Source organism: Ananas comosus, linkage group 8 (genome assembly GCF_001540865.1).
Source record: "Ananas comosus cultivar F153 linkage group 8, ASM154086v1, whole genome shotgun sequence".
NCBI classification, from domain to species: Eukaryota; Viridiplantae; Streptophyta; class Magnoliopsida; order Poales; family Bromeliaceae; genus Ananas; species Ananas comosus.
Window position 1 is genome coordinate 12,311,237 of NC_033628.1, and position 24,485 is coordinate 12,335,721.

The 24,485-nt window shown below is 38.1% G+C and overlaps 3 protein-coding genes across 5 annotated transcripts; 1 reads left to right on the forward strand and 2 right to left on the reverse strand.

Annotated features, from left to right (window-relative positions):
* LOC109714224 (WD repeat-containing protein WRAP73) lies at positions 791-4,802 on the forward strand. Its single transcript, XM_020238738.1, has 6 exons — positions 791-1,166; positions 1,928-2,416; positions 2,824-3,045; positions 3,142-3,226; positions 3,865-3,975; positions 4,294-4,802. The coding sequence occupies exons 1-6, from the start codon at positions 1,050-1,052 to the stop codon at positions 4,665-4,667; spliced, it is 1,398 nt and encodes a 465-aa protein (XP_020094327.1). The 5' UTR covers positions 791-1,049; the 3' UTR covers positions 4,668-4,802.
* LOC109714223 (palmitoyl-protein thioesterase 1) lies at positions 5,314-14,150 on the reverse strand. 3 transcript variants are annotated; one of them, XM_020238737.1, is made up of 13 exons: positions 10,433-10,768; positions 10,255-10,339; positions 10,037-10,070; positions 9,906-9,957; positions 9,797-9,817; positions 9,645-9,698; positions 9,243-9,293; positions 8,131-8,193; positions 7,766-7,831; positions 7,626-7,664; positions 6,643-6,765; positions 6,350-6,442; positions 5,314-5,949 (listed from the first exon to the last, which is right to left on the reverse strand). In XM_020238737.1, the coding sequence occupies exons 4-13, from the start codon at positions 9,936-9,938 to the stop codon at positions 5,689-5,691; spliced, it is 804 nt and encodes a 267-aa protein (XP_020094326.1). In that variant the 5' UTR covers positions 9,939-9,957; positions 10,037-10,070; positions 10,255-10,339; positions 10,433-10,768; the 3' UTR covers positions 5,314-5,688. The 3 variants fall into 3 exon arrangements, 2 of the variants coding, with proteins under 2 accessions (XP_020094326.1, XP_020094325.1); XM_020238736.1 differs by lacking the exon at positions 10,037-10,070; XR_002217267.1 differs by lacking the exons at positions 5,314-5,949; positions 6,350-6,442; positions 6,643-6,765; ... (5 more) ...; positions 9,797-9,817; positions 9,906-9,957 and adding an exon at positions 11,894-14,150 and having other exon boundaries at positions 10,031-10,070; positions 10,433-11,619.
* Positions 14,185-23,141, reverse strand: LOC109714222 (plasma membrane ATPase 1-like). The gene is made up of 22 exons (XM_020238734.1): positions 22,798-23,141; positions 22,339-22,415; positions 21,843-21,962; positions 21,625-21,741; positions 21,171-21,308; positions 20,908-21,042; positions 19,948-20,127; positions 19,537-19,743; positions 19,296-19,415; positions 18,755-18,874; positions 18,248-18,370; positions 17,868-17,972; positions 17,612-17,756; positions 17,336-17,500; positions 17,022-17,260; positions 16,817-16,849; positions 16,484-16,565; positions 16,230-16,390; positions 15,847-16,059; positions 15,373-15,555; positions 15,030-15,208; positions 14,185-14,472 (listed from the first exon to the last, which is right to left on the reverse strand). The coding sequence occupies exons 2-22, from the start codon at positions 22,390-22,392 to the stop codon at positions 14,376-14,378; spliced, it is 2,916 nt and encodes a 971-aa protein (XP_020094323.1). The 5' UTR covers positions 22,393-22,415; positions 22,798-23,141; the 3' UTR covers positions 14,185-14,375.

A 24,485-nucleotide genomic window follows, 5' to 3' on the forward strand; every position in this document is an offset into this window, starting at 1 on the left:
ACATATTTTAAAGTTTGGATATAGAAAATATATTAATTAGGATAAAATGGTAATGATTCACTGTTTTTTTCTCATTCGATTACTTTTTTTTCTCATTTGATTATTGTGTAATAAAAATAATTTTAATCATCTATTTGCATAAAATGCGACTTTTTTGGACCAAAGTTGAATAGTTTTGTTGAAATGATTAATTTGTTTTTATTATAGTTTTATTTTTTAAAAATTATTTATCTATAGTATCGACCATATTAACTATTTTTATACTAAACTGATATTTTATTTTTTACAAATTTTTACTTTAACGATATCTATTCGTCGTAACATGCATGTGACTGCACTAGTATTTATAAAAAACTTAATGAAATTAACACTTTTTTTTGTGGGGGAACTTCAAATACCCCCGTGGTTTCGTAATTTCTCACTTTAGTACCCTATGGTTTAAAGTGTATCAAGTTAGTACCATATGATTTTGCACCTTCTCACTTTAGTACCCTATAATTTCAAGTGTATCAAGTTAGTACCCTGTGGTTTCGCACTTTTCCACTTTAGTATCGTGTGGTTTAATACTTCGTTAAATTATATACTTTGAAATGAATAATAAAAAGAGAAAATTGAAACCACAGGGTACTAGTTTGATACATTTGAAATCATATAGTACTAAAGTGAAAAAGTGCGAAACCATATGGTACTAACTTAATACACTTGAAACCACATCGTACTAACTACAGGGGTATTTAAAGTTTCCTTTTTCCTTTTTTCTTTTTTCTTTTTTCTTTTTTACGAGTGCACCTCAGCAGCAGCAGCAGAAATTTGAATCGAGTCCGTACAAAATCGCTCCTCCTTCTCCTCCGACGAGTCACGAGCTGCTGTGTAATTTTTTTTTTTGAAAAAAAAAAGAAGAAAAAGTGCCTCGTCTCCTTCCCCGCTGCGCCATCCATATATGCTACATCTCCATCTCCATTTGCCAAAGTACTTCTCGAAGTTTCGCGAACAACAAAGAGGGGTTGGGGAGGGGCCGAGGGGGAGGAGGAGGGGGAGGGGGTTCGTAGATGGAGTTCACGGACGCGTACAAGCAAACGGGGCCCTGCAGCTTCTCCCCCGACTCCCGCTTCCTCGCCCTCGCCGTCGATTATCGCCTTGTCATCCGCGACGTCGTCTCCCTCAAGGTCCCCCCCACTCCCCCCCCTTCGCCGTTCTAGGGTTAGGGTTTTGCAGTTCCTGTTGCATGCATTGCATTGTATACCCCTGTTTCTCTCTCTTATCCGGATCAGCGCTTCGAGATCGTAACTAGAGTTTGGATCTTCAAATTTGCTGGATTCTGAGGCGATTATAGTTTTTGGATGCAGATGTAATTTTATGGTTAATGTAGCCCTACTAACTAGTGTTTCCCATAATGTGAATCCAGTGTCCGATTGCGATGAATGCATTGTGTGAACAAAATCTGCGACTGCTTCTTTGGAGATTCAATCTAAGCGTAGTCTAAGTGTTTTTGGAAGTTACAAAATGCAGTGCTTCCTATGTTTGGATTCTCGGTCTGCTTTGAATCTCCTCTAACAACCGATCTGAATAATCTTGCATTTCGCTTGATAGAAAGAAATGCTGGAACAGAAGAAGTCACCAAGTGTTAGATTCTTTGGAGAATATGGTGGCGATGAGTTTACAGTAACATATTGTATCAAACCGTTTTTGTTATGGAATTTTGCTAACTTGCAATTGGAAACAATTACAATCTTGTTAGGTAAGGCATAATGAAATGGTGGACGCATTGCATAATATTGTTTGTTTAGAGCGATGCGCAAAATATGGGATCACAATCACTAAGGCAAACCTTCTGCGTCGAAACCCTGCTATCAGATTAAATGCAATATATCCAATTTTCTGTTCCCCTAATAATTAAATTTATCCATGTTTTCCCTACTTGGTGTAGGTGGTCCAACTATATTCATGTGTCGACAAGATAAGCTACGTCGAATGGGCCCCTGATTCCGAGTACATACTTTGTGGTCTCCATAAGAGGCCGATGATACAGGCGTGGTCATTAAGCCAGCCTGAGTGGACTTGTAAAATAGACGAAGGCCCTGCCGGTATTGCTTATGCCAGGTGGAGCCCTGACAGCCGGCATATACTTACGACATCAGAGTTTCAGCTACGTGTTACCGTTTGGTCGCTGGTGAATACTGCATGCGTACATGTCCAGTGGCCAAAGCATGCCTCCAAGGGTGTTTCTTTCACCCAAGATGGAAAGTTTGCAGCTATCTGTACAAGGCGAGATTGCAAGGATTACATAAACCTCCTTTCCTGTCATTCTTGGGAAATCATGGGTGTTTTTGCTGTTGATACAATAGATTTGGCAGGCGTTGAGTGGTCTCCCGATGATAGTGCTATCGTCGTCTGGGATTCGCTTCTTGAATACAAGGTACTCACTTTTTGACAATAAACTGTAATGGTGAAACTGCTTATTTTGATTCACATTACTTCGTTTACGTAGAATATGCTTGTGTTCAACCATTTATTAGCACAAGCTTTCCTTGAAGTCTTAATATCATTGTTCAGGTTCATTCCAGTGTCTAGTTTTGTAAAGACTTGTGTACATTCTTTATTGGCATTGTGTACGCTTCTGGTTCTTTATGTTCTACTTTCTACCACTTCATCATGCAGTTTGGATAAGCATCTATCATCCATGCATAGAAAAAAATTGTAGCTTCAACTAGTAAGTTGAGTGGCGTATTGTATACCTAATTGTCTGGATAACAATATGCTAGATAATCAACTAACTTAGAGATTATATGTAGGCTTTTGGAGCTAATTCTGTATATATCACAGGTTCTAATCTATTCTCCAGATGGGAGATGCTTATTCAAATATCAAGCATATGAAAGTGGGTTAGGTGTGAAAACTGTTGCCTGGTCCCCCTGTGGGCAATTCTTAGCAGTGGGTAGTTATGATCAGGCAGTACGGACATTGAACCATCTGACATGGAAAACTTTTGCGGAATTCATGCATGTAGCAACCATTCGTAGCCCCTGTAATGCTCCTGTTTTCAAGGTAGACATACCTCTTCAAGATTATTTGCTTCTTCTTTAATATTTCTTTCTTCTTGAGATGTTTCTCTGAGAAGCATAGTTTATATTTTGAATGTAGGAAGTCGATGAACCCTTGCAACTTGATATGTCCGAGTTATGTTTGAATGAGGACTTTCCACATAACCTTCAAGACAATTGTCCTGGTGAGAATTGGCATTCACTTTAAAGCTGAAAGTTTATTTTACATATGGTGATGATGGTTGGATTACTAAGACATTAGTTCCAGTATTTTGGAAAAGGATTTTTGCTAACTGAAACTTTTTTGTATTACAAACTGTGGACTATATAAGTAATACTCACATCATCAAGAATGTAATGTGACATGGTTTTATACCACTGTACCCATAAGATCTGATTACAATGTTTTTCTCCTAGCAAAAAACTTTTTGCCACAAAACGTTGACTGGGAAAGACACCTTAATTTCTAATGTTTAGCCAATCTACTTATTTTAGTGAGAAAATCTAGCTTTTGAGAAGATCTATCTTTTCTTTTGAAAATTTTTGAGGAAATAAAATGCCTATGTAGGAGTAAGGGAGAGAATACCGATCTTATTAGTCACACGGTTTTCTGTCTTAGGGGGATGAGATATGTGATGTTACATAATTGTCTAAAATCATGAGGTAAATACAACAGTAAGTACTGGTTATGTGATTAAACCTGCAGAACTCTTTCATTTTCATGTTCGAATATGGTTGCATGCTTGTCATCCTACTACCATAACATGGTCTCTGTCAGTGTTGGCTTAACATTAGCAACTGATCTTTTAAGATTTTTTTGCAGAAAGTGCCGCAGAAGGAAACTCCAGAGTTAAGTACAAAGTAATGGATCTTCCAACCAGCTTGCCATCACAGAAGCCAACAATAGACAAGCCAAACCCCAAACAAGGAGTTGGTTAGCTTCTCATCCTTCGGTTCTCTCATGCAACTTTTTTTATCTTTTTCACTTTTTTCATCTTTTAGAGGAATTTTCATAAGGGGATTCTAAATTGTTGACCTTGAACTCATCGGCTTTTTTGTTTCAGAGATTATCATATATAGTACCTTATTATAAAAAGTTATCATTCATCATAGCAAATTGCATCCAGCTATTACTTCTGATTTTCACTGTACTTTACTTCATGCAGTTTTTCATATAAATACTTCTTGCACATCTCTTCACGTGGATGTTTCTGAAAACGCAAATCCCGACCAAGTTCTTTGAGTTGTGCAGGTCTGTTGCAATGGAGCAATGATAGCCAATACCTCTTCACGCGTAATGACAACATGCCAACTGCACTTTGGATATGGGATATCTGCCACCTTGAGCTTGCTGCAGTCTTGGTGCAGAAAGAGCCGATCAAGGCTGCGGCATGGGAGCCGACTTTCCCTCGTGTCGTCCTGTGCACAGGGAGCTCTCATTTGTATATGTGGAGCCCAAGCGGAGCTTGCTGTGTTAATATTCCATTGCCAAAGTTTAACATCTGTGACCTAAAATGGAATGCGGATGGGCGTTGTCTCCTCCTCAAGGATCGAGAATCCTTCTGCTGTGCTGCAGTTGTCTCTGTGCTGCCAGACTCAGCGGAAGATAGTTCAGATGATGAGTAAGGTTCTCTTTTATGTGCTTTTTTTTTTTTTTTGTGGTGTTATTATGAGGAGATTTAAATATGCTTGTTTCTGCATGTAGCTTTGTTGTACTATAGTTCTGCTAAAATACAAATCAAGGTTATTTTGTGTCGAAAATATTGGTAGAAAAACGCCGCATGCACAAATCTCCCCATCATACTGCTATTTTTGCACTTCAGCTGACTTTACTATGGGCAATTATGCAATAGGTTCCTTAAACTTTTATTTTTTAAATTGAGACATCCTCAACTTCCAGACTTTTTTAATTGAGTTTTTGTGCTTAGTTATCTTAAAAAATTAGTCAAATTTTTATAACTACTAATTAATAATAGTTAGCTAGTCTAGTTTTATTTGCTCAAAACTGTTATAAAATTTGGTGAAACCACCGGTGAATTTGACACACTGCCTTCTTTTCTGAATAAAATCACTTGCTTCTAAAAAAAATTACTAGTTAAGGAGGTCCCAATTAAAAAAAGGAAAAAAAAAAACTGAGGGATCTATTTTCATGTTTTCCTATAGTTGAGAAGATCTCCATACAATTTAACCTTTTTCCTACATTATTATAACACAAGAAAGAAAAGGAAAGAAAAGAAAAGGTGTCAGCGGTCAGAATCTTCGATACCAAACATCCTGGTGAGGGGCGACTTAGTAGCCCAAATATTGCCAATAAGCGTAAATCCATAATGATTAGCAACATGTGTGGAGCCAAATAAAACAATACTTACATATAGTATCATCTTACGTTGATAAGAAAATGCTAAATTAACGAATGACCTACATAAATCCACCGCGTAGAAAAACACTAAGCACACCAACTCTCCCACATCCCTGGTCTATATTCGTAACTGACACAGGGTTTCGAGACGTAACACTACAACATTAGCAATATACAAACAGATGACTATAATTGCTCAAGTCAATAAATGTTGTTCAATTTGAAACCCATTAAATCAACTTACCAACCGCTCTACACTGAGTGGGTAGATCAACATACTCTATTATATCACTCCTGGGACGGAAGCAGAGTAATATTCCTTGATGCCACTGCACCAGTAACAATCTCCCAAGCAGATGAAAATGATTGTGCCGCAGACTGTTGTTTAGAGTACTTCTTCGGCCGTTTGTCCACCAAGTACGGCACGATATGCTCTTTCATATCACTGTTGGAGATTCTCAAATGACCTCCTTTCACGCTAATGAATTTAACTCGCCCAGCTTCATCCAGAGCTTTCAAACCTATCCAGTCTTCTGTGTAGAGTGTGGTCTGCAAGAACAGTAAATTTTGTGAGTTTTAAGGGCACAAAAAGAGGACAGAAAATGCCATGATTCCCGTGAATTTAAGCAGGAAACGGCCTAGTGTGCGAGAAATGGCTTAAGAGACATTCATCTAACGTAGCTTGGGATAGCTGTCAGTTGCGACGAACTACCGGTCAATAAAGCAACAAAATTTTCAATTTCTACAGAATTTGCCTAACAGAGACTGCATCTCACAGCAAGTACGCAAATCCCTTTCTACAGACATTCAATTTTACAATCAATTACCTATGGATACAAAAAATAAAAAAAAACACACCTCAATCAAATGAGATATTATCAAATGTAAAATTCAAACAAATCAATCAAAATGTGATATGCATTTCGGCAATAAAAGAGGAGAACGCTACCTGTTGTGGAGGCAAAACTGGGCTAAAGGCACCATCAGGATAGTAACCAAACCAAGCAGTTTCCCGAGGTATCAAGACTATATCGTTCTCAAACTATTACAAAGACAGAGATGATAATCAGCAAATTTGGTTTTCAGCAGGATGGAATAGAAATGAACCAAAAATAATAATGTGACAAAGTGGTAGATAAAATTCAACAGGTCCCAGATTAAAAAATAATATCACAGACCACATATATATATATATATATATATATATATGGGATGCATAAAAGGTCGCTTTCTTGAACTAACCATTATAAGAACCAAAGTCTCCAAGCTACTGAATCTTTCTTTGTAGGTAGAATTCCTTTTGTCTGGAATTTCATTGTTTAGCCTTGGAAGAAACCTGCACCCTTCCAAATAATGGGAAATATCCTGGAGAAAACAGATTGATTTTGTTATCTGCTTGCTTTCCTCAGTTCATAATGCTGCTCATAATGCAGCATCTAGTTGTGACATAGATAGTAATAGGAAGAGAAAATGATAATACAACTACCGGAAGTAGAACATTTCTGAAATTATATCTCACATTTTAGTGCAACTGTTCCACAAGGGCAAGCCAAAAACAAAGGAAAAAAAAATCTCAGAACGTTTAGAGGAGATTATCCATTCAATTCTACATATGAACTTCCTTAATATTTTTCTTCATGAAAATATGTCCGTAACTCAGCAGTAAACTCTACCCAAAAGTAGTTATATTAACCGGGCTAAAAGTTACAGTCTCTATAAAATAACAAGAGTAGCATTGCTAAGACAGATAAGGTAGCTTTAGTTTTGTGATTTTAACATTACAAGATGGATATCATTCGCTTAATATGGAGAAAATTTAAGTATTAGCTGTCTAGACACACTAATCTAATTGATCTAGTTTCATAGTATCATTGCTTCTAACTTCTGCAAATTTTACACTAGTCAATACATGGTGTAACACCTGGCAAGTGTGCTACCGTGCATCTAGAGTCTAGGTTTGGGTGTTAACGACTAGTACTATTTGAACTTTGAAACCACCTTGATATCAGTTTGATCATCAGTTAAGGGGTCTGATCATCATAGTTACTCACTGTGCGCATTATACTCTGAACAGTTTAGTAATTGCTACTTTCCATGAGGGGGTAAATTACTACAAATGATAAATAACTAGAACTTTTTCTCACAGACCATGTTTCAGCTACAAACACAGGTAATAAAAACCAATAAAGGGAAAAAAAAAAACAGAAACAGAAACAAATACCCACAGTTGGAATCTTGAGATAACCACTAGGGGCCAGATGTTCCTGTAATTTATCAGTCTGAAGTTAGTCCTCAAAACGATGCTAGCATTCCAACAAATCATACAGAGCATTTGATTTAGTTATGATTTGGAATTTGTATATACCTGCACATAATTGGAATATATCTCTGTTTTAAGGAGGACGTCAACAAGAACACATATGATACCAGACTGCAATGAAACAATAATGGAAAGGTAAGCTAGTTGGTTTTTCGAAAGAAAAATTATCAGATAGAAACAGGAATTCCACTGTCTGCAACAAAGAAGATGCACATAATAGAAAGAGGTCGGTCTTAGTTCCTCCAGGGATGTCAAATAAGAAACAAAATCCATTTTTCTTTGCCTTAATATGGATACATCTCCTTTGTTCTGGAATTGGTTAACAATATTCAAATATCTTTCGATGAAAATGAAATATAGAGCATACATGGTAAACAATCGAAAAACATAATGCGCTTCAGAAAGCTTACACCACATAATGGCACAGAAGCAGTACCCGCAAGAGGACCACCCAATGATATGAAATTCTTCACCTGTTAGCAATTCTTCAACTAACTTTCATTAGACAATTATATCTAAAGCTTAATCAAAAGAAATATTAAAATTCTTCATCTGCATCAAAGATAGAGCTGATTTTAAATAGTGCTAATAAATATCACATATGGATAATGGATCGATGAAAATGTACAGAAAGAACACCCTTGTACTCATATGGCAATTGTATGCCCGAATGAATTCCAATTCTTCTAGTAACATTATATTTTATCTATGACTGAAAATATCTGCAACCACAGGAGAGACATTATTCTCCTGGGACATATATGCGAAGTCACCACTTTATGTGCCGCTATGGAACAAGTAATCATACATGAGGCACCCACAAACAAAACAAGTGCACGGGACACCACATACAAACCAAGAGATTGAGTAGCTCATTTCGGACTGTTTGCAACAAAGGCTTCATAGCAGGTTTTACTGAGTATGGTTCTGTCACCATAAGTCCACAATCTTACATGCTTATAAATTAATCTCCAGTTTGTTACAAAAAAGTCTTCATTCAGGAAGTTGATATATTTTCTGATACTTCCTTTTATACTAGCAAGATATGAAACTACCACGGACAAGCAAAAGAGGGTCATACTAAATTCATCTAAGTAATAAACTACAATAAATGAATGGTCAGGTGGCAGTATGATTAATCTGTAAAGTAGGACATAATCACAAGTGTGCTTTATTTATTATTCAGATTCTGGCAAGCCTTAGGAAGTCAATAACTACATAATAGCCATAATAAAGTAAATCAAGAATAATTGCTACATGATCGAAAGTAAATGACTCTGTGTACTAAGCATGTCCTTAAATATGCAAGTTCATAAGGAAAGCTGCTTTGTGCCCATTTAATTAATCTAGCACCCATGTTGTCAAATACTGCTCTGACAACCAGAAAATTATTCTATGTCCTATATGTACAATAGGTAGATATTTGTAACATCACTTCTCCCTTCATTTTGGAACAAAAATGGATACAAGGCATTAAAAAAAAAGTAAATAAATAAATAAAATGAATGATAAGAACTCGTACAGGAGGTCCGCCATCACAGAACTCAACTACTGCTCGACCAATCAAATTACCCTGTAGGTAACAAATCACAAGGAAAAAGGTAATGTTGCTAAAAATGGACAACAAAAGAACTGAAAACAGATACCTCAACTGTTGATATCTAAGTTCAAAGGACAGTACAACATCAAACACACATAATAACAGCACATAAAAGTAAACTAACATTTTTTGTTGATGTAACAGAAGAAATTATTTTGGTTTAGACATCAGTGTAAATCCTGAAAAGAAATTTATTAAAAAAAACTACTTGCAAATACAGTTGATAATATAAGTAACTATCGTACCCAACATGTATGACGTACAGTTTCAGGAAAACGCATGCTAAGACAAGTTAAAAAAGAACAAGCACCCAAAAGGAAGTACCTGAGATAGGCCAACTATGTTGTAACCCATGCTAAGTTCCTCCATTTCTTTCACCTGCCAGTGTGAGGATATATAGGACAAATACAATATCACAATTTTAACACTATTTAAGAAATCGAAAGCAGTAAACATTACCAAAACAGATGAATCACCTTCTCACAAACAATATTAGCCTGCAAAGATGCATAATATTAAATATCAGAGACACAACATAACGAAAACCTTTAGCAAGGTTCATATTCATCTGATAGGAAAATCAACCTGTTCCTGGAGGGGCCTGAGCCAAGAGTCCATTACTCCATCTCCAATTTCTCTGCAAAGAGATGGCAAGCTTAATTCAAAATTTGCAAGAGAGATGTGTTTGAAAAGACACAAGCTAATGGGTTGGATACTGGTTAATCCATTCCAAGTCATCAGAGCAGAATCCTAAAAGAGAGCAGAAAACAAAATCGCGATTACGACATACATAAACATCAATTCACCCATTGTTGTTTCATATTTACGCATAATTTAGTTCAAAAGGACGAGGTAATTCCAGTTTCTGAGGAAATCATGCTAGGTTTCTATAGCAAAATTGATATCAAATGGTTTAAGCAATCAAGAACCGTACAAGCAGTATCCCTTAGAGCCAGACCACTCGCTCAGAAGCTCCGTGAACTGCGTCACCCCTTTGTTCACGCACTGATCCCCAATTCCTACAACCAAAGAAGAACCCTCGATTAATCGCTACACCAGCTCAATAGCAACAAAAGAACCCTCAATCGACACGAATAGTTGAAGAAACGAACCATGCAAGACAATGAAGGGGATCGAGGACGAGGCTTGGATTGAGAGGACGAAGACGACGACGACGAGGAGGAGAGAAACGGCCTTCGACAGTTGAATCGCCATTATCGCCCCAATCCTTCTAGAATTTAGGGCTCCTCTTCGATCGGAATCGAGCGGGGACGAGGGGATTCTTTTTCCCCCAACCTCTCTTCCTCGTCCGAGAGGGGCGACGAGTGTGGACCTGTGGTAGAGGAGAGAGCATGGGAGCGTGTTCGTCGAGGAGAGAGGGGTATTTAGTGTCACCGCTTCCCGGGGTCCCGGTGACATAACCGTACACGCGCCTCGTGGCCCGTGTTACGAAATACGGTTTCTTTGAAGAGGGCGTACACCAACATCATTAGAGTGGTTAAAATCACCGCCCACGGTCGGTAAGCGTACACCAGGTGCGATATTTTGAGGACCGCGAAAACCCCAATGTAAGAAACTTTTATTTATTTATTTATTTATTTATTTATTTATTTATTATTCTTTGAACCAACTGGAGATGCCACGTGTCATGATGTCATACATTTCAAACGAGTTTAACCGTGCGGGGGGGGGGCTGGGAAGGTTATTAGTTGAGAGTATTCTTTAAAAGGAAAATAATTTTCTAGCTGTAAAATTATTTTTTATCTAATTTGATTTTTAAATAATAATTTTTTATAGAATTTTTTTTTTTAGATAACGATCTTTTTATGTTTCTTCAAGAAACCAAATACCCGCTAATAAGCCACTCTTGCTTCTTACAGAAGCTTCTCCCGTAGAAAGTTTCCTGGTGCTTCTTAACTGGGTGTACCATAGTCGTTAGAGTGCACGGAGCATTATCTCTTGTCATTTAATTGATTCGCAACCGAGTTTAGTACGGCACAGATAATATATAAATGCTCAGTACCAATATTGATTATTTCGGTGCAATGAGGAGCTCCAAGTAGATAATGATAGCGGACCTGCTCGACGTTAATTTCGTATAATAATAATAACGAGCTCCAGGAGACGAACATGTACTATGCATGTGAACTGAACCGAAAAGTAAAAGATCGTAAAATTGTAAAATCGCATTAGTTGCGTGGGTAAAATCACAGGTACACAACTTACCAGATGGGAGAATGGGTAAATGCGCAGTCCCTGTGATCTGAATCCCCTCTGTTAAAAGAGCTGCACAAGGAACCTGAAAACAACCACAAAATCAAAGAAAGGGTCAATTGCCGCAGTTCTTTAAAAAGGAAGATACTAACCTAACTTATCAAGCCAATTAATCCACCCTTGAGTAGGTTTTCCCCATATTAGCAGTAAAAAATGACTGCAAATTATGGGAATCATGCAGTGCAAAAGATTTTACTCCGACGAGCGAAATTCTGAATTAAGACATGTCAGTTAAGATCATGACAGTTAAGATTAATAGGTATAAGAACACCTGAAGATTGTTATAAATTTACTCGAACCTGGGGCGGCGTTCTTCAGAGCAGAACAATCTGGTGTATATTCTTCTATTTTTGCGTATTGACTTTCATGTGTATTTTGAAAATGAAATGAACAAATCTCAGCACAATTCTCTCAGACAAACTGTTCGACTTATCGCTTGAAATATCCATCTGCTAAACTGGCTGGCCGTATTCTGCGATTTGAAATCCTTACTTTCTCCTCCATATTCTCCTTGGCCTTGTGCTTTTCATCTTTTCCAGTGCATTTTAAGCATTAATGAAGAAAAAGAAATGAGCTTCTTAACAAGCAGTGAACTGAGATTCCCACTCCTCTTCTCTTTGGCCTTTCATTTCTAGTTGAAGGCACCTTAACAAACTGTACACAGCCTCCCAATCAGAAAAAGCTCTGTCACCTGAGACAAACTCCCAAACCCTGTTTCCAACCTCCACAACACTACACCCAGCCTCCCTTTTGCCCCCCAACTTCCTCACCTCTTCCTTGACCCTTTCCACATCTCCCCACCGCTTCTTCCCGGCATAAAGATTCCTCATTATCACATAATTCCTCGCATTCCCGGGTTCAATCTCTTCTGCCCTCTTCATCACCCTCTCTGCCCTCGCAACATCCCCGTAACACCCGCAAGCAAATAGCAACGAGCTTAAAACTATCCCGTTGACTCCAAAGGGCATTTCGTCGACCAACTTCTCGGCTTCGTCTAAATACCCACCTCGTCCCAAAAGGTCCACCATGCAACCGTAATGTTCCACTCTCTTACAAACACCCAACATTTCCATCTCCCTAAACCACTTTCTCCCTTCTTCGACAAGGCCCGCATGGCCGCAGGCTGATAGGACCCCGATCATCGTCACGCCATTTGGGGAGAACCCTCTCCTCCGCATTTCATTAAACACGTCAAGCGCCTCTTCGGCAAGGCCATTTAGGGCAAACCCATTGATCACAGCATTCCAGGAAGCGATTTCCTTGTTTGGCAATTGGTTGAACAGATGCTTTGCCTCGCAGATGTCTCCGCATTTTGCGTACATGTCAACGAGTGCGGTGACTATATTAGTCCTCTGGTCGAAACCCTTCCTTTTTGCGTAGTTGTGTATCCAACGACCAAGATCGATCGCACCCATGTCGGAGATTGCAGGGATGATGCTCACAAGCGTCACTGCGTCCGGCTCAAATGGACATGAATTGGACTGCAGTTCTCTGAAAAGATCCAGAGCCTGCTGTGACTGCCTATTCTGGCAGTACCCACCAATCATCACATTCCAAGAGTAGAGATTTCTTACGGGCATTTGATCAAACAGGTCTCTCGCAGCCTCCGTATTCCCAGTCTTGCAATACCCACATATCAAACTAGTCCAGGACACCACATTTCCCTCCGGCACCTGTTCAAACAGCCGGTGGGCCGATTCCATATCGCCCAATTTGGTGAAAACATCGATCATAGCGTTGAATGCCGCTGTATCCTTATCAGGTATCAAAGCAAACAGCTCCATAGCCGAGCTAACTTCACCGTATCTAGCATAACCAACAACCATCGAAGTCCATGATGCTAAGCTTCTATGAGGCATTTCATCGAACACCTTCTTAGCAGTGTCCATATCGCCTGCTTTCGTGTACATATCAAGCAATGCGGTGGAGGCGAATGTGTCGCAGAAGAAACCCATTTTGATCACATGGGTATGGAGCTGCTCCCCTTCTCTCCGCCCCTCCGAGAGCGCGGCGGCGGACTTGAGGAGCAAGGGGAAGGTGTACTCATCGGGCGAGAAGGGAGAGCAATTGGGCGGCGAAGGGCCTCGCCGGAGGTCGCGGTAGAGGAAGAGGGCATCGCTGAAGAGGCGGCGACGGACGAGGGCGCGGAGCATTGCGACGCAGAGGGCGTCGTCCTGGGCGGCGCGGCGGTCAAAGACACGGCGAGCGTGGCGGAGGGCCGAGGGGGCGGCGGAGAGCGAGGAGATGAGGCGGGTGAGGAGGGGGAGGTTAGAGTGGAGGAGGCCATGGCGGAGGAGGAAGGCGTGGATTTGGAGGAGAGGAGAGAGGCACGGGGAGGCGCCGCGGAGGAGGGAGAAGCAGATCCTCTCTTCGCGGGTCCAGAGGCGATCAGAGAAGGATCTTACAGCAGTGGAGGCGAAGACCGAGGAGGAGGAGGAGGAGGACATGGGCGTCGCCTCTCCTGTCGTCGCGGTTCCACATTAGTGGGAAAGCGCGAGCGGGAATATTTGAAGCGGGATATTAAATTACCAAATTGACCTTCCAGGGGTAAAAAAAAAAAAATATTTGAAGATTCAAATGCAATGGAAAGTGACTTTTAGGGGAGAAATGGCACTAAATAATTTAAGTACTACGCTCCAATCAACAAACATCTTCAGGTAATTCACCTCCAACAGCTACGTGGGGGCAGGAAAAGAAAAAAAAGGGAATCACAACAATTACTGCGACAGAAGAAACCGGAGAGGGGGGGGAGGGGTCCAGCATATCATGTGAGCCTGTTCATCACAGAGTGTAATGTGGGTTGATGGCATTTATGTCCAGGCCTTTGAGCTTAGCGACAGATTCCACCTTCCCTTTCAGAGTGTGCAGTTCCACCAACCTGCCAAGATCATTACGAATAAATTTACAACTCAAAGGCAAAATTTCACCGCATGTAAAACAGATAATGTAGAAAGAATAACCTTTATGCTCATTAAAAGAAGAAACACAAACGCAAATAGGACCGCCGGTTGCTCAAATCTTTGCTTAGTTTTACTGTAGTCCTCGATTTTTAAATTTAATTGTTTTAGGCACTTCCATTCTCAACTTATCTTAGAATGAGGATGAAGACCCTCAGAGAAAATTCTTTGCTTCAGTGTTTACTCTCTTATCCCGAGAGGTGAAATTGGACTCGATGTTGTGAGAGTGAATTGCTATCAGGTTTACAACAGTGGCCGCTATATTGGTTTTTAGTTAGTCATATATAGGGTTTAATGAAAAGGGCTGCGATAAAATCTTGCGTTAGTTCAAAGACCAAGATGATTAGTTTTAAAGCTCGGGTTATAAGTGAAACTTAGCAAAGGAGTTAAGGGACTATTTGCAGGATGCACCCCAGTAAAAGAGTTATATGTACGTCTGTAGAAGGACATTATTATAACCAGCAAAAGTCTGCAATACCTTGCGATCTCTGCTCGCCTTCTGGCTTCTTCGGCCATCTGATTGTTGTCAGTAAAAGTAACTCTTTCTGAGATCATTTTTGGTTCCGCAGTTTGCAGGCCGTGCAGTGTTCTTTGCTCACGGGCCCAAGCAGCCTCCCGAGCTTCCCGACCGAAGTTTCTCTGGCCAGTTAGTGCTACCTGTTTATAATGACCGATTCCATCTATGAGTAACAGTAATATGGTGTTAAAAGAAAAAGGTTTAAGTGTGCGTAGTATTATAGCCTTATTGCTGTATAAATAGAGGTAAATAAGGTTCTCAAATACTTCGTTGTAGAATTATGAGTTAATAAGAGTTTACTTGCCTTCTTATCAAGGACAAGATTCCAGGCTTTGCCACTAAGCGCATATCGTACACCGAGCTTAATTGGATCAAGCAGGATATAAATGATAACATTGTACGCCCAAATAGCCCCTGTCCAACGCCAACCAATTGCTCTGATTCCGATCATCTTCGAAGTCACTGTTGCAGCTATCACACTAGCAATCTGCATTAGTTTACAAACTCCACTTTCATTGTCACGAAAAAGAAAACACAACAATTCATTTATCTAGCTCTTTTCGATACATTAATATTGTTTAAATGCCCACAAAAGGGTTCTCATACTATAGCAATGCATATAGTTTATGAAGGCCACTGCAACCATGTGAAAAGAGTAAATGAAAAGAAATATGATTTAAATTTTCCATACCTCGTAGGATAAGAATAAGAGTGATTGCTATTTGAAAAGGTCTTACTATGGATTTCCTTACCAAAATAATAAGAGAGAAAGACTAACCAGTTGAGCTATGACAAACGCAGCAACAAGAAGAAGACCGGGTCGCTCCAAGAAAGACCAACCTCTTGAGCGTGTCACAAATATCAGAGCTTGACTGATGGTGCTCACTTGAAGATACAAAGCAGAAGCTAACTTCTCTGTGCTGCCAAATATCAAGTCCTTGTTCGATCTATCTAGCCTGTGTATGTTTAGAGTATCAACCTTGAATATGTTCTGCAGGCATTGTTGGAAAAAAAAAAAGAAAGTATATAAGTGATGATATACTTAGTTGCAAAAGCCTGAGGTAGAAAAATCATTTAACTTTTTTCATTGCACATTCTTCATCTATACAGGGTATCAATACTGAATAATTTACTGAAAGTTGATATAATGTTTTTACTAACCACAAAATATTGTCTCTCATGAGCTGCCCAATAGAACAAGACGGTCGTAAGAGCCAGATATGAACCAATAACTATTCCAGTTGCAAAAATCTCGGAGAGTTTCCAACTATCAGGCATTGGAGATGGCTTTACCCTGTCCTTTGATATAGTCATGATAGTACCTGAAAATAAACACAGGAATGAAGGGAAAATTGAAGAAACTCAAAACGGCAGATACAAGATGGAAACTTGAATTTAAAATGAATTTTTCTTACCATCGTTAAGGATTGCAATCACAAGAACCATGAATGGAGGAAAGTCGAATTTCCATAAGACATTAAGAAGCATAAATCCAAGCTGTTACACAAAAATCCTGAGATGTCAAGGAGAAGCAAAAGCACAGCATGGCAAGCACCATATAGTACAGAGTACATGACATAATTTACAGGCGTATCTGTTTATCAAATTTATCTAAATTATAATGTGAGAAATCACTTTGATTTTGTGCAGGAGAAAATTTGAAAGAGGCATGATTCAAAAGTTCAAAGGAAATAGGAAGGGCTAATTGTAAAATATATTTAGAAAAACCTTAAATTTTGCAGTCTTACCACAATACGAATAGTTATTGATACTGCATATATCTGCACGAAGAACACAGAAAGGCCAACATCAGTATTACAAAACCATGAGTTCTTTCCTACTATAATAGAGAAGCTATTTATAGTTTTATACATAATAAAAACAGGAATTATAATTCACCCCAAATAGAAACTCCTGTTTTACAGATCATTTAGACACACAGTGCCTATTTACCGTATAATTTTTCATTCTCTGGAAAATTGCTCGGCTTGTCAGAACCGCACTTATTATCACGCTCAATCCAGGCTCAGTAAGAACAATGTCAGAAGCACTTCGAGCAGCGTCAGTCGCATCTGCCACGGCAATTCCAATATCCGCCTTCTTTAGTGCAGGTGCATCGTTGACTCCATCTCCGGTCATCCCACATATGTGCTTTCTGGCTTGTAGTCTGCTAACTATTTCATACTTGTGCTCTATAGAGAAATAAATCAGATATAGCAAGAAGCAGATTCAGAATATGCAGCAATTTAAAGTGGATATTTAATTACCAGGAAAAACCCCAGCAAAACCATCAGCTTTCTCAATTAGCTCATCAACCGGAAGTACTGCAATATCTCCATCATTTTTCCCACCCAATAAAGATGAAGATGGATACATGTTTATGCCCATCCCGAGCCTCCGCCCTGTCTCCTTGGCAATTGCCAATTGATCACCTGTAAATGGTCCAGGAAGAGAAGTTTGAACAATTAATTTCAGAAATTGGTTCGAGTGATTTAGAAGTATTAAGATACGTCAAGTTCCAAGGTAATAGATTTTTTCTGCACCTGTGATCATCTTCACACTCACTCCGAGATCAAGAGCTCTACGGATTGTTTCAGCACTATCATGACGAGGAGGATCAAAAAGAGGGAGAAGCCCGATGAATTCCCAGGGTCCCCCAGGACTGTCTTTAGTACCAGCAGGTACTTCCTGCATAAAAAAAAAAGAAAAATAAAAGAAATAAATAAATTAGGTGAATCTGTCAACATAAAAAAAGAAATAGACAGAATTAAGAAGAGAATGGTGAAAAAGCTGACTAACCTGATAGGCAACAGCAAGTGACCGAAGCCCTCTTTCAGCAAATCTATCGATTATTCCATGCACCTTCTTTTCAATATCAGCCTTATTCCACGCAAGATTAAGAATCTACAAGATAGATAACTAGCTTTCAATAGCACATAAAGTGAATGATTAGAGAGGGTTATATCTCTTCAGTTTCCTCCTATTAGTTATGAGAAATGGAGGTCTATCTATAAGAAAGTCCAGCTTATCTTAGCTGCTGCAATTTACAGTGTCATATTTGTATTTGTAAACAACAAAATGAGATTTGTGCATAATTTTCATCACTTTGTTTCAGTTTGATGGATAAAATTTTTTTAATATCAAGCTTCAGAGGATGTACAAGAAAAAAAATCTAATACCTGCTCAGGAGCACCTTTGCTCACTCTATGCATTTTACCAGTTGAATCCAAGTATGTAAGAGCTGTTCTCTTGTCGGTTGGGTTGAATGGAAGGAAATGGACCTCCTGAATCCCGGCACGTGCCTTGTGCAACATTAAAACCATTGTGAACACAATTCATAGAGAAAAAGAAATATATAGCAATAAGTAAAGAACAACTAATCAAACAAAAACAGTCACAAACATATGGCTTTTCACGCTATAATACTAAGGTAAATATATTTGCATCCATAAGTTGATTTACTTTGCCATAACACCTGTATTTTTTATAAGATAAATGAATATAATCATCAATACATAAGTAAACATTACACACTCCTGTATTTCTTTGTAAAAATTTCATTGCATGAAACAAACACATTTAAGTTTCTTGAGGGTACATCACTTTTGAATTAAGAAAGCCGTACTCTTTCATGATTCAGTGAGGAAAACAAGTTAGGAAGCAGTGCAAAGCTTATCTTCCTCTACCTCTTTAGGGTCTGCTAGCATTGAAACAATTGCGGCATCAATAGCATCTTGATTCTCCAGCCTTGAAGCTCTTGCAGCCATCACGACAACTTGATCCTTGTCTACTTCTCTAGCAAAAACCTGAAGTGACACGTTAAATTTTTGGTGATGCCTGCTCAATCACCTATTAACAATGATCTTCTCTATAGGTCCAGGACATTCCAAGTTCCAAACCTCATAAAAGAAGAACAGCATTAAGGAGAAGCTAGTGAACAGTTGACTTTTTGACCACTATGTTTTAATTTGTTTGCTTTTTTTTTAATATTTACAGCTTAAAAATTTGAAAATTTCCAACTCAATTAATTGATTATAGCACTGTAGATGGTTAAAAATTGCATATATTCTCTAATGATTTAGTAACTTCATTAACCTGGGACAAAACCCGATAATCGTATTCTTTTTGTTTATCTTCTACTAAGGAAGTTTCTTTGTTAGGAATCATTTAAACAAAAAATTGCAGAAAGTATAAGATAGCAAAAGATTGAGACACAGAATGTATAACCTCAATCATATTCTTGTCAACTGTGAGTTTGTTTAGTGTCAAAGTTCCAGTTTTATCACTGCATAGTACATCCATCCCAGCCATTTCCTCAATAGCAGTCATTCTCTTTGTTATGGCACCCTGACAGGAACACGAAAGACAGTTGCATGCTAACCATATTCATAAATATTATGATTTATCAGATTCTTCAAGAAATCATATACTAGAGAAATACGAAATCAGATATTTTGGGTGCAATAACCTGTTGTGCCAAGCGATGTGATCCAATTGCCATTGTGACTGAAAGAACTGTTGGCATGGCTATTGGAATTCCTCCAATGAGTAGCACAAGAAGGTTATCAATGATAGGGCGGTATTTCCTCCCTTGGAAACCAGACATTGCGATAATATCGATGATCATTCCAACAGCAATCGAGCAGATACAGAAGTTTCCTATTGCAGTCAACACCTGTGAGTCATCAAAGGATTCTCAATTTATTAGGCATTACAAATATTTATGTTAAGTAAGAAATACTTATTTTTAAAAATTCAGCATAATAATATGCCAAATTTAGGATTTAGATTGAGAATCTGCAGTCAATGGAAAGTTTGAATGTTTATTTACTCTTTTGAAGAAAGAAACCAAAAGAGGCAAAGAAAGATCAAAATTCACCTTTTGGAAATGCCCAATATGTGTTGTTGATTCTACGAGATGAGCTGCTTTTCCGAAGAATGTATGAACTCCAGTGGCAATGACGACTGCTTCTATTTCACCTTGCTTACATGTTGAACCAGAGTAAACACCATCCCCTGGGTTCTTAGTTACTGGTAGTGATTCGCCCGTAAGTGCAGACTGAAAAATCATTCATGTTAACCGCACATGTTGATCTCAGCTCTTAAACCAAAACTGCAGCTTAAGTAATAATAGGCACATAAAGTATAATATTTCAATGAGAATTAATTAATAATGTCCATTGTCGGTTTATCTTTGCAAGCTCAGTCAGAATGAAAACAAATTGTGTATCAAAACCTTGAGAATGAAAAAAAAAAAAAAAACCTTGAGAATGAAAAAAAAAAAAAAAAAACTTGAGAATGAAAAAAAAAAAATTGTGTATCAAATAGTATCTCTTATCGTCTAGATACTGTTCGAGAACTTTACTGTAAAAATTGACACCTGTATCAAGTGGTTTAGCCAAATTGAAAAGGGTTCAATGAGGTAGAGATATGAAGCTTGGGTCTCGTATATGGAGCATGCTAGTGACAAGGATGAGAAATAAGCTTAGCTAGGTTGTGGAGAAAGCTAGTGATAAAATTCTACAATGACAGGTACACTTGAGCTAATAAGTTAGCTAATAATGTTCCGGCATAGTAAGTGCAACCTTCATAGAAGATTTCTTAGTCTTGTGTTGCTTCAAAGTTTAACCTAGACCATACTTCACTTGTATATTAACTTAGCTAGCAATCAATGTAGCTTTTTTACATGTAAAATATTTGTGCAATATGATATCATCAAAAGATCTCATGTTATCACATTGTCAATTATATCACGATGACAATTTAAAAGGTGAGGATTAGGCAATTGCTACCGATATTAAGAGATAGTAAGAAGAACAAAAGGTAAGCCTATAAATACCTGGTCAATTTTCAAAGGATCTCCCTCAAGAAGACGTGCATCAGCAGGAATAATGTCACCAAGCTTAATACTAATTATATCACCCGGAACCAGCACAGCTGCATCCTCCTCACTCCACTTACCATTGCGTAAAACCTAATGAAAATTGTATGTATCATATTAAGTCCTCAGTCCTACATGTATCTTCGAAGGGTAAGAGTTGAAAATAAGTAGAAGGGCCAGTCATCAATCATCGATATTCACCTAGAATTAGCAGAAAGTACCTTTGCCTTTGGAGCAAGTCGAGCCATGAGTGCCGCAGCTGCGTTGCCAGCATTATTTTCTTCTATAAAGCTAATGGTAGAATTGATGAGAAGCAATATCACAATGCCAACAAAATCATGGTAGTCGATGGACTTGTTCTGCATAATACCAATTGTATGAAACAAATGCATTGAATAAGAATATAATCAAATATCCACCAACTATTTTTCAAATGGAACAGAAAATAGAGTTTGATGTTCAAAAAACAAAATGAGTCACCTAGTAACTAATTATCCATTGTTATGTTGGAGTGTCTAAAATATCTTTTATTAGTAGAAACAGAGAAGGCATTTTGTATATATGCATAAGATTTTGCTTTTCTGAAGACATTTGCAGAAGTATGATTGTCATGAAAAGTAATTTCCCACATGTATGTACATGTGTGCGTGTGTTAATCAAGTTTCAAATCTATACCTTTCCCCTTATATCCGTCCCTCCATGTGCAAGAGCAATGGCCATAATAGCAGCAGCTTCCATAACCCATGATAGCGGATTCCACATAAATCCCAAAAATTTAAGTATTTTACTCTCCTACGCAAGAATAAAATGGAGGTAAAAGAAGAGACAATAGTAAAGTCTATAGCTATGCAAATAAGGAAGCTAAAAGCATTCCTTCGTCTCCCTTTTCCAACCTGCTTTTCTTCAAGCTTGTTGTAACCGAAAACCCTCAACCGTTCTTGAACTGCATCAGTGGTTAAACCTTCATGCGTGCATTTCAGGGACTTGAAGACCTCTTCAATGGGAATGTTTTCCTGCAAGAATTAAATTGTCGACTAGATGAAGATTTCCCGCAAGAATTAATTGTCAACTCAATAAAGTTTTCCTGCCAGGCCTAATAATCAAGTGCACCTCCTATATGCAACACATATTTATGTGGTTTATGCCAAGAAAAAAGGAAAAAACAGAAAAGAAATTTATCTATTTCTATAATTGGACAAGTTCAGATAAACTAGGGTTCCAGATGATAATGGTGTAGTTTTCGGGCTCTGTAATTGTTTGAATTGTTCTTTCCATGTCAAAATGAAAACGGAATGAAATTCCTCAGGTTTTTCCTCAAAGAACAGATAAATGTGAAAGGTACACTAAATGTCATCTAGAGGAATCTCTTGAGGGTATAAGTATTCGTACCAGATCCACAATTTCCTGGTTAATTTCTTCAAGCGCAATAGTTTGATCATCCATGCTGACCCTTGGGTTTCTTCGACCTGGCCTTGCAAGAAACTCCATGAAGAAATTAATTAAACATCAATTTATAAAATCTAATTTCCTCATTGTACCTGATGATCTAAAAATCACAAACTGTATCAGTTCTTGAATTACATAAGAACTATCGTAGACGTATTCAAAAGCAATAACACAACATATTTTGACACAAAAGAAATCAAAATTTTAAACTTAGTTTCTGTAGGAACATTATAGTACATCCACGACCAATTTCTCAAATTCAATCAGAACGCTCATAGGTAAACTCACTAGAAAAGCAATATATGCAACATATTACAAACCATAAATTCCGATGACATGTAATACCTAAACTAATTCTCTCTGGGGAAATTCATCAAACATGAAAGAGGCATCAGCAATTACCTCTTTGATGGATTTCTCGTGCTCTTCACGAATTCAACCACCAGAATCACTTGGCTCACTCAAAAACCCATCACAACCTCCCCTTCCTCGTCCTATTCGTCGTCTTCCACGAAATGCGGTCCAATGGAGACGTGAGAAACGGGGTTTTAAAGAAGCCGCTGCTCGCGCCATTGATCTGAGAGGGAGGAGGAAGCGAGGAGCGAGGAAGAAGACGTCGGGACGAGGAGGGACGCTGGTGGCCTCGTCCATTTGGAAGCGGACGAAACCCTAACCCTAGGGAGCTCCGCCGCGCCTCGGTCGCTACGAATCCGATCTTTTCTCTCGTCTTTTTTTTAGTGTTCTCCGGTTCTCCCAGAAAATCAAAAAATAAAAGAAAAAAAAGGAGCACCGGCAACTCCGTATTTGATCTTAAACATGAAACACGCTGTGGAGCCAATTGGAAGCAGACACGTGTCAAATTTGTGATTGCAGTTTGGATCAAGTGGATTTTTTTTGGGCGTCCGCATTAACGGTCGGCAACGGTAAACTACCGTACGGTCCGTTCACTTGTCCAAAATTCCAAATGTCTCTCATTAACATATAGAGAACAAAAAATATTATAAGAAAATCATAGGAATGTTCCAAAATTTAAGTCATTTTTTGAATATGTCAATGAGCTAGCTTAATTTGGCATAGGTGATTGTCGTTTATTACTTCAGATCTAAATCCGTCTATTAAATATCATATTTCTAATTTTAATAAAAGTAATAAATTTGTGTTTAAGAAAAGCCTCCAATTTAGTTGGTGCATTTGTGAAGTTTCATTTGAAGAGAGATCTTTCAAAAAGTAAAACAAAAAAATTTTGACTTGTAATCTTCCTAACGAAGGAGAGAGTGAGTGTCAACCATCATATCGTAATTTATGCAAATCTCAAAGCATGTTACATAAGATAGTATGTCCATTCTCCTTTTTAGTAAGGCTTCCACTGAAGCTCGCAATAGCAATATTTTTACAAACTTTATGATAATTTATGTGCTAAGAATTAAATATCTAAAATAATATTTCAATTTGTTTGTCAAAGTATAATATTTTCTAGCTTATGATTCCTAATTTGGTTTTTTATTATTAATTATCTTTGAGTTGTTATTATTATTATTATTATTTCTTTTTTCTTTTTTTCGTCTTTGCCCTGTTTTTCATCTCTCTAGAGGCCTTGTTGCCTCACCCATATAGTTAAGTTTATCTCCTGAATGAATGAAGCGGGTAGCGTGCTATCTTTTTCTAAAAAAAAAAAAATATTGAGCGTGCAATAACAAACATACCTCATTGACTCAGTGTAAATTAGAGTAATGATCAATTAATGTTAGGAAGTAATTAATTAAAATTAGGCTAAGTTTATAAGTTTAAACAATGTTTTTATGGAAGATTTTAATGAAAAATCAAAAGTTAATTGGCAGTCAAAAGCTTTACATAGTAAGATAGTATTAAGGGAGCAATGCAATAGGGGTTTTAATTTCCCTGTGATGTGTTTTGGAGGTTATAAACTTTAAGCGCTTTTGTTCAACAAAAATAAGAAAAAAAAGGTACCTGCTAAGAGTAAATATAACTCTTTTTTTGAGTGATTTTTTCTTTTTTCTGTGTGGTACTTTTGTTCCAGTATTAGTACGGCGGATTAGCCTAATACGGCGGATTAGCCTACGATTGTATAT

Bases quoted from the DNA above. Each gene is read 5' to 3' on its own strand.
- LOC109714224 (XM_020238738.1), top strand. From the start codon at position 1,050: ATGGAGTTCACGGACGCGTACAAGCAAACGGGGCCCTGCAGCTTCTCC. The intron at 3,227-3,864 runs GTGAGAATTGGC...ATTTTTTTGCAG, and splicing joins CCTTCAAGACAATTGTCCTG to AAAGTGCCGCAGAAGGAAAC. The intron at 3,976-4,293 runs GTTAGCTTCTCA...TGAGTTGTGCAG, and splicing joins AAACCCCAAACAAGGAGTTG to GTCTGTTGCAATGGAGCAAT.
- LOC109714222 (XM_020238734.1), bottom strand. From the start codon at position 22,392: ATGGATGATCAAACTATTGCGCTTGAAGAAATTAACCAGGAAATTGTG. The intron at 21,309-21,624 runs GTATAGATTTGA...GGTATTATGCAG, and splicing joins GGACGGATATAAGGGGAAAG to AACAAGTCCATCGACTACCA. The intron at 16,850-17,021 runs GTAAATAGGCAC...TTCTTCGTGCAG, and splicing joins AGAGAATGAAAAATTATACG to ATATATGCAGTATCAATAAC.
- LOC109714223 (XM_020238736.1), bottom strand. From the start codon at position 10,739: ATGTCACCGGGACCCCGGGAAGCGGTGACACTAAATACCCCTCTCTCC. The intron at 7,832-8,130 runs GTAAGCTTTCTG...GTTTCATTGCAG, and splicing joins CTTCTGTGCCATTATGTGGT to TCTGGTATCATATGTGTTCT. The intron at 6,766-7,625 runs GTGGGTATTTGT...TGTTTTCTCCAG, and splicing joins GTTATCTCAAGATTCCAACT to GATATTTCCCATTATTTGGA.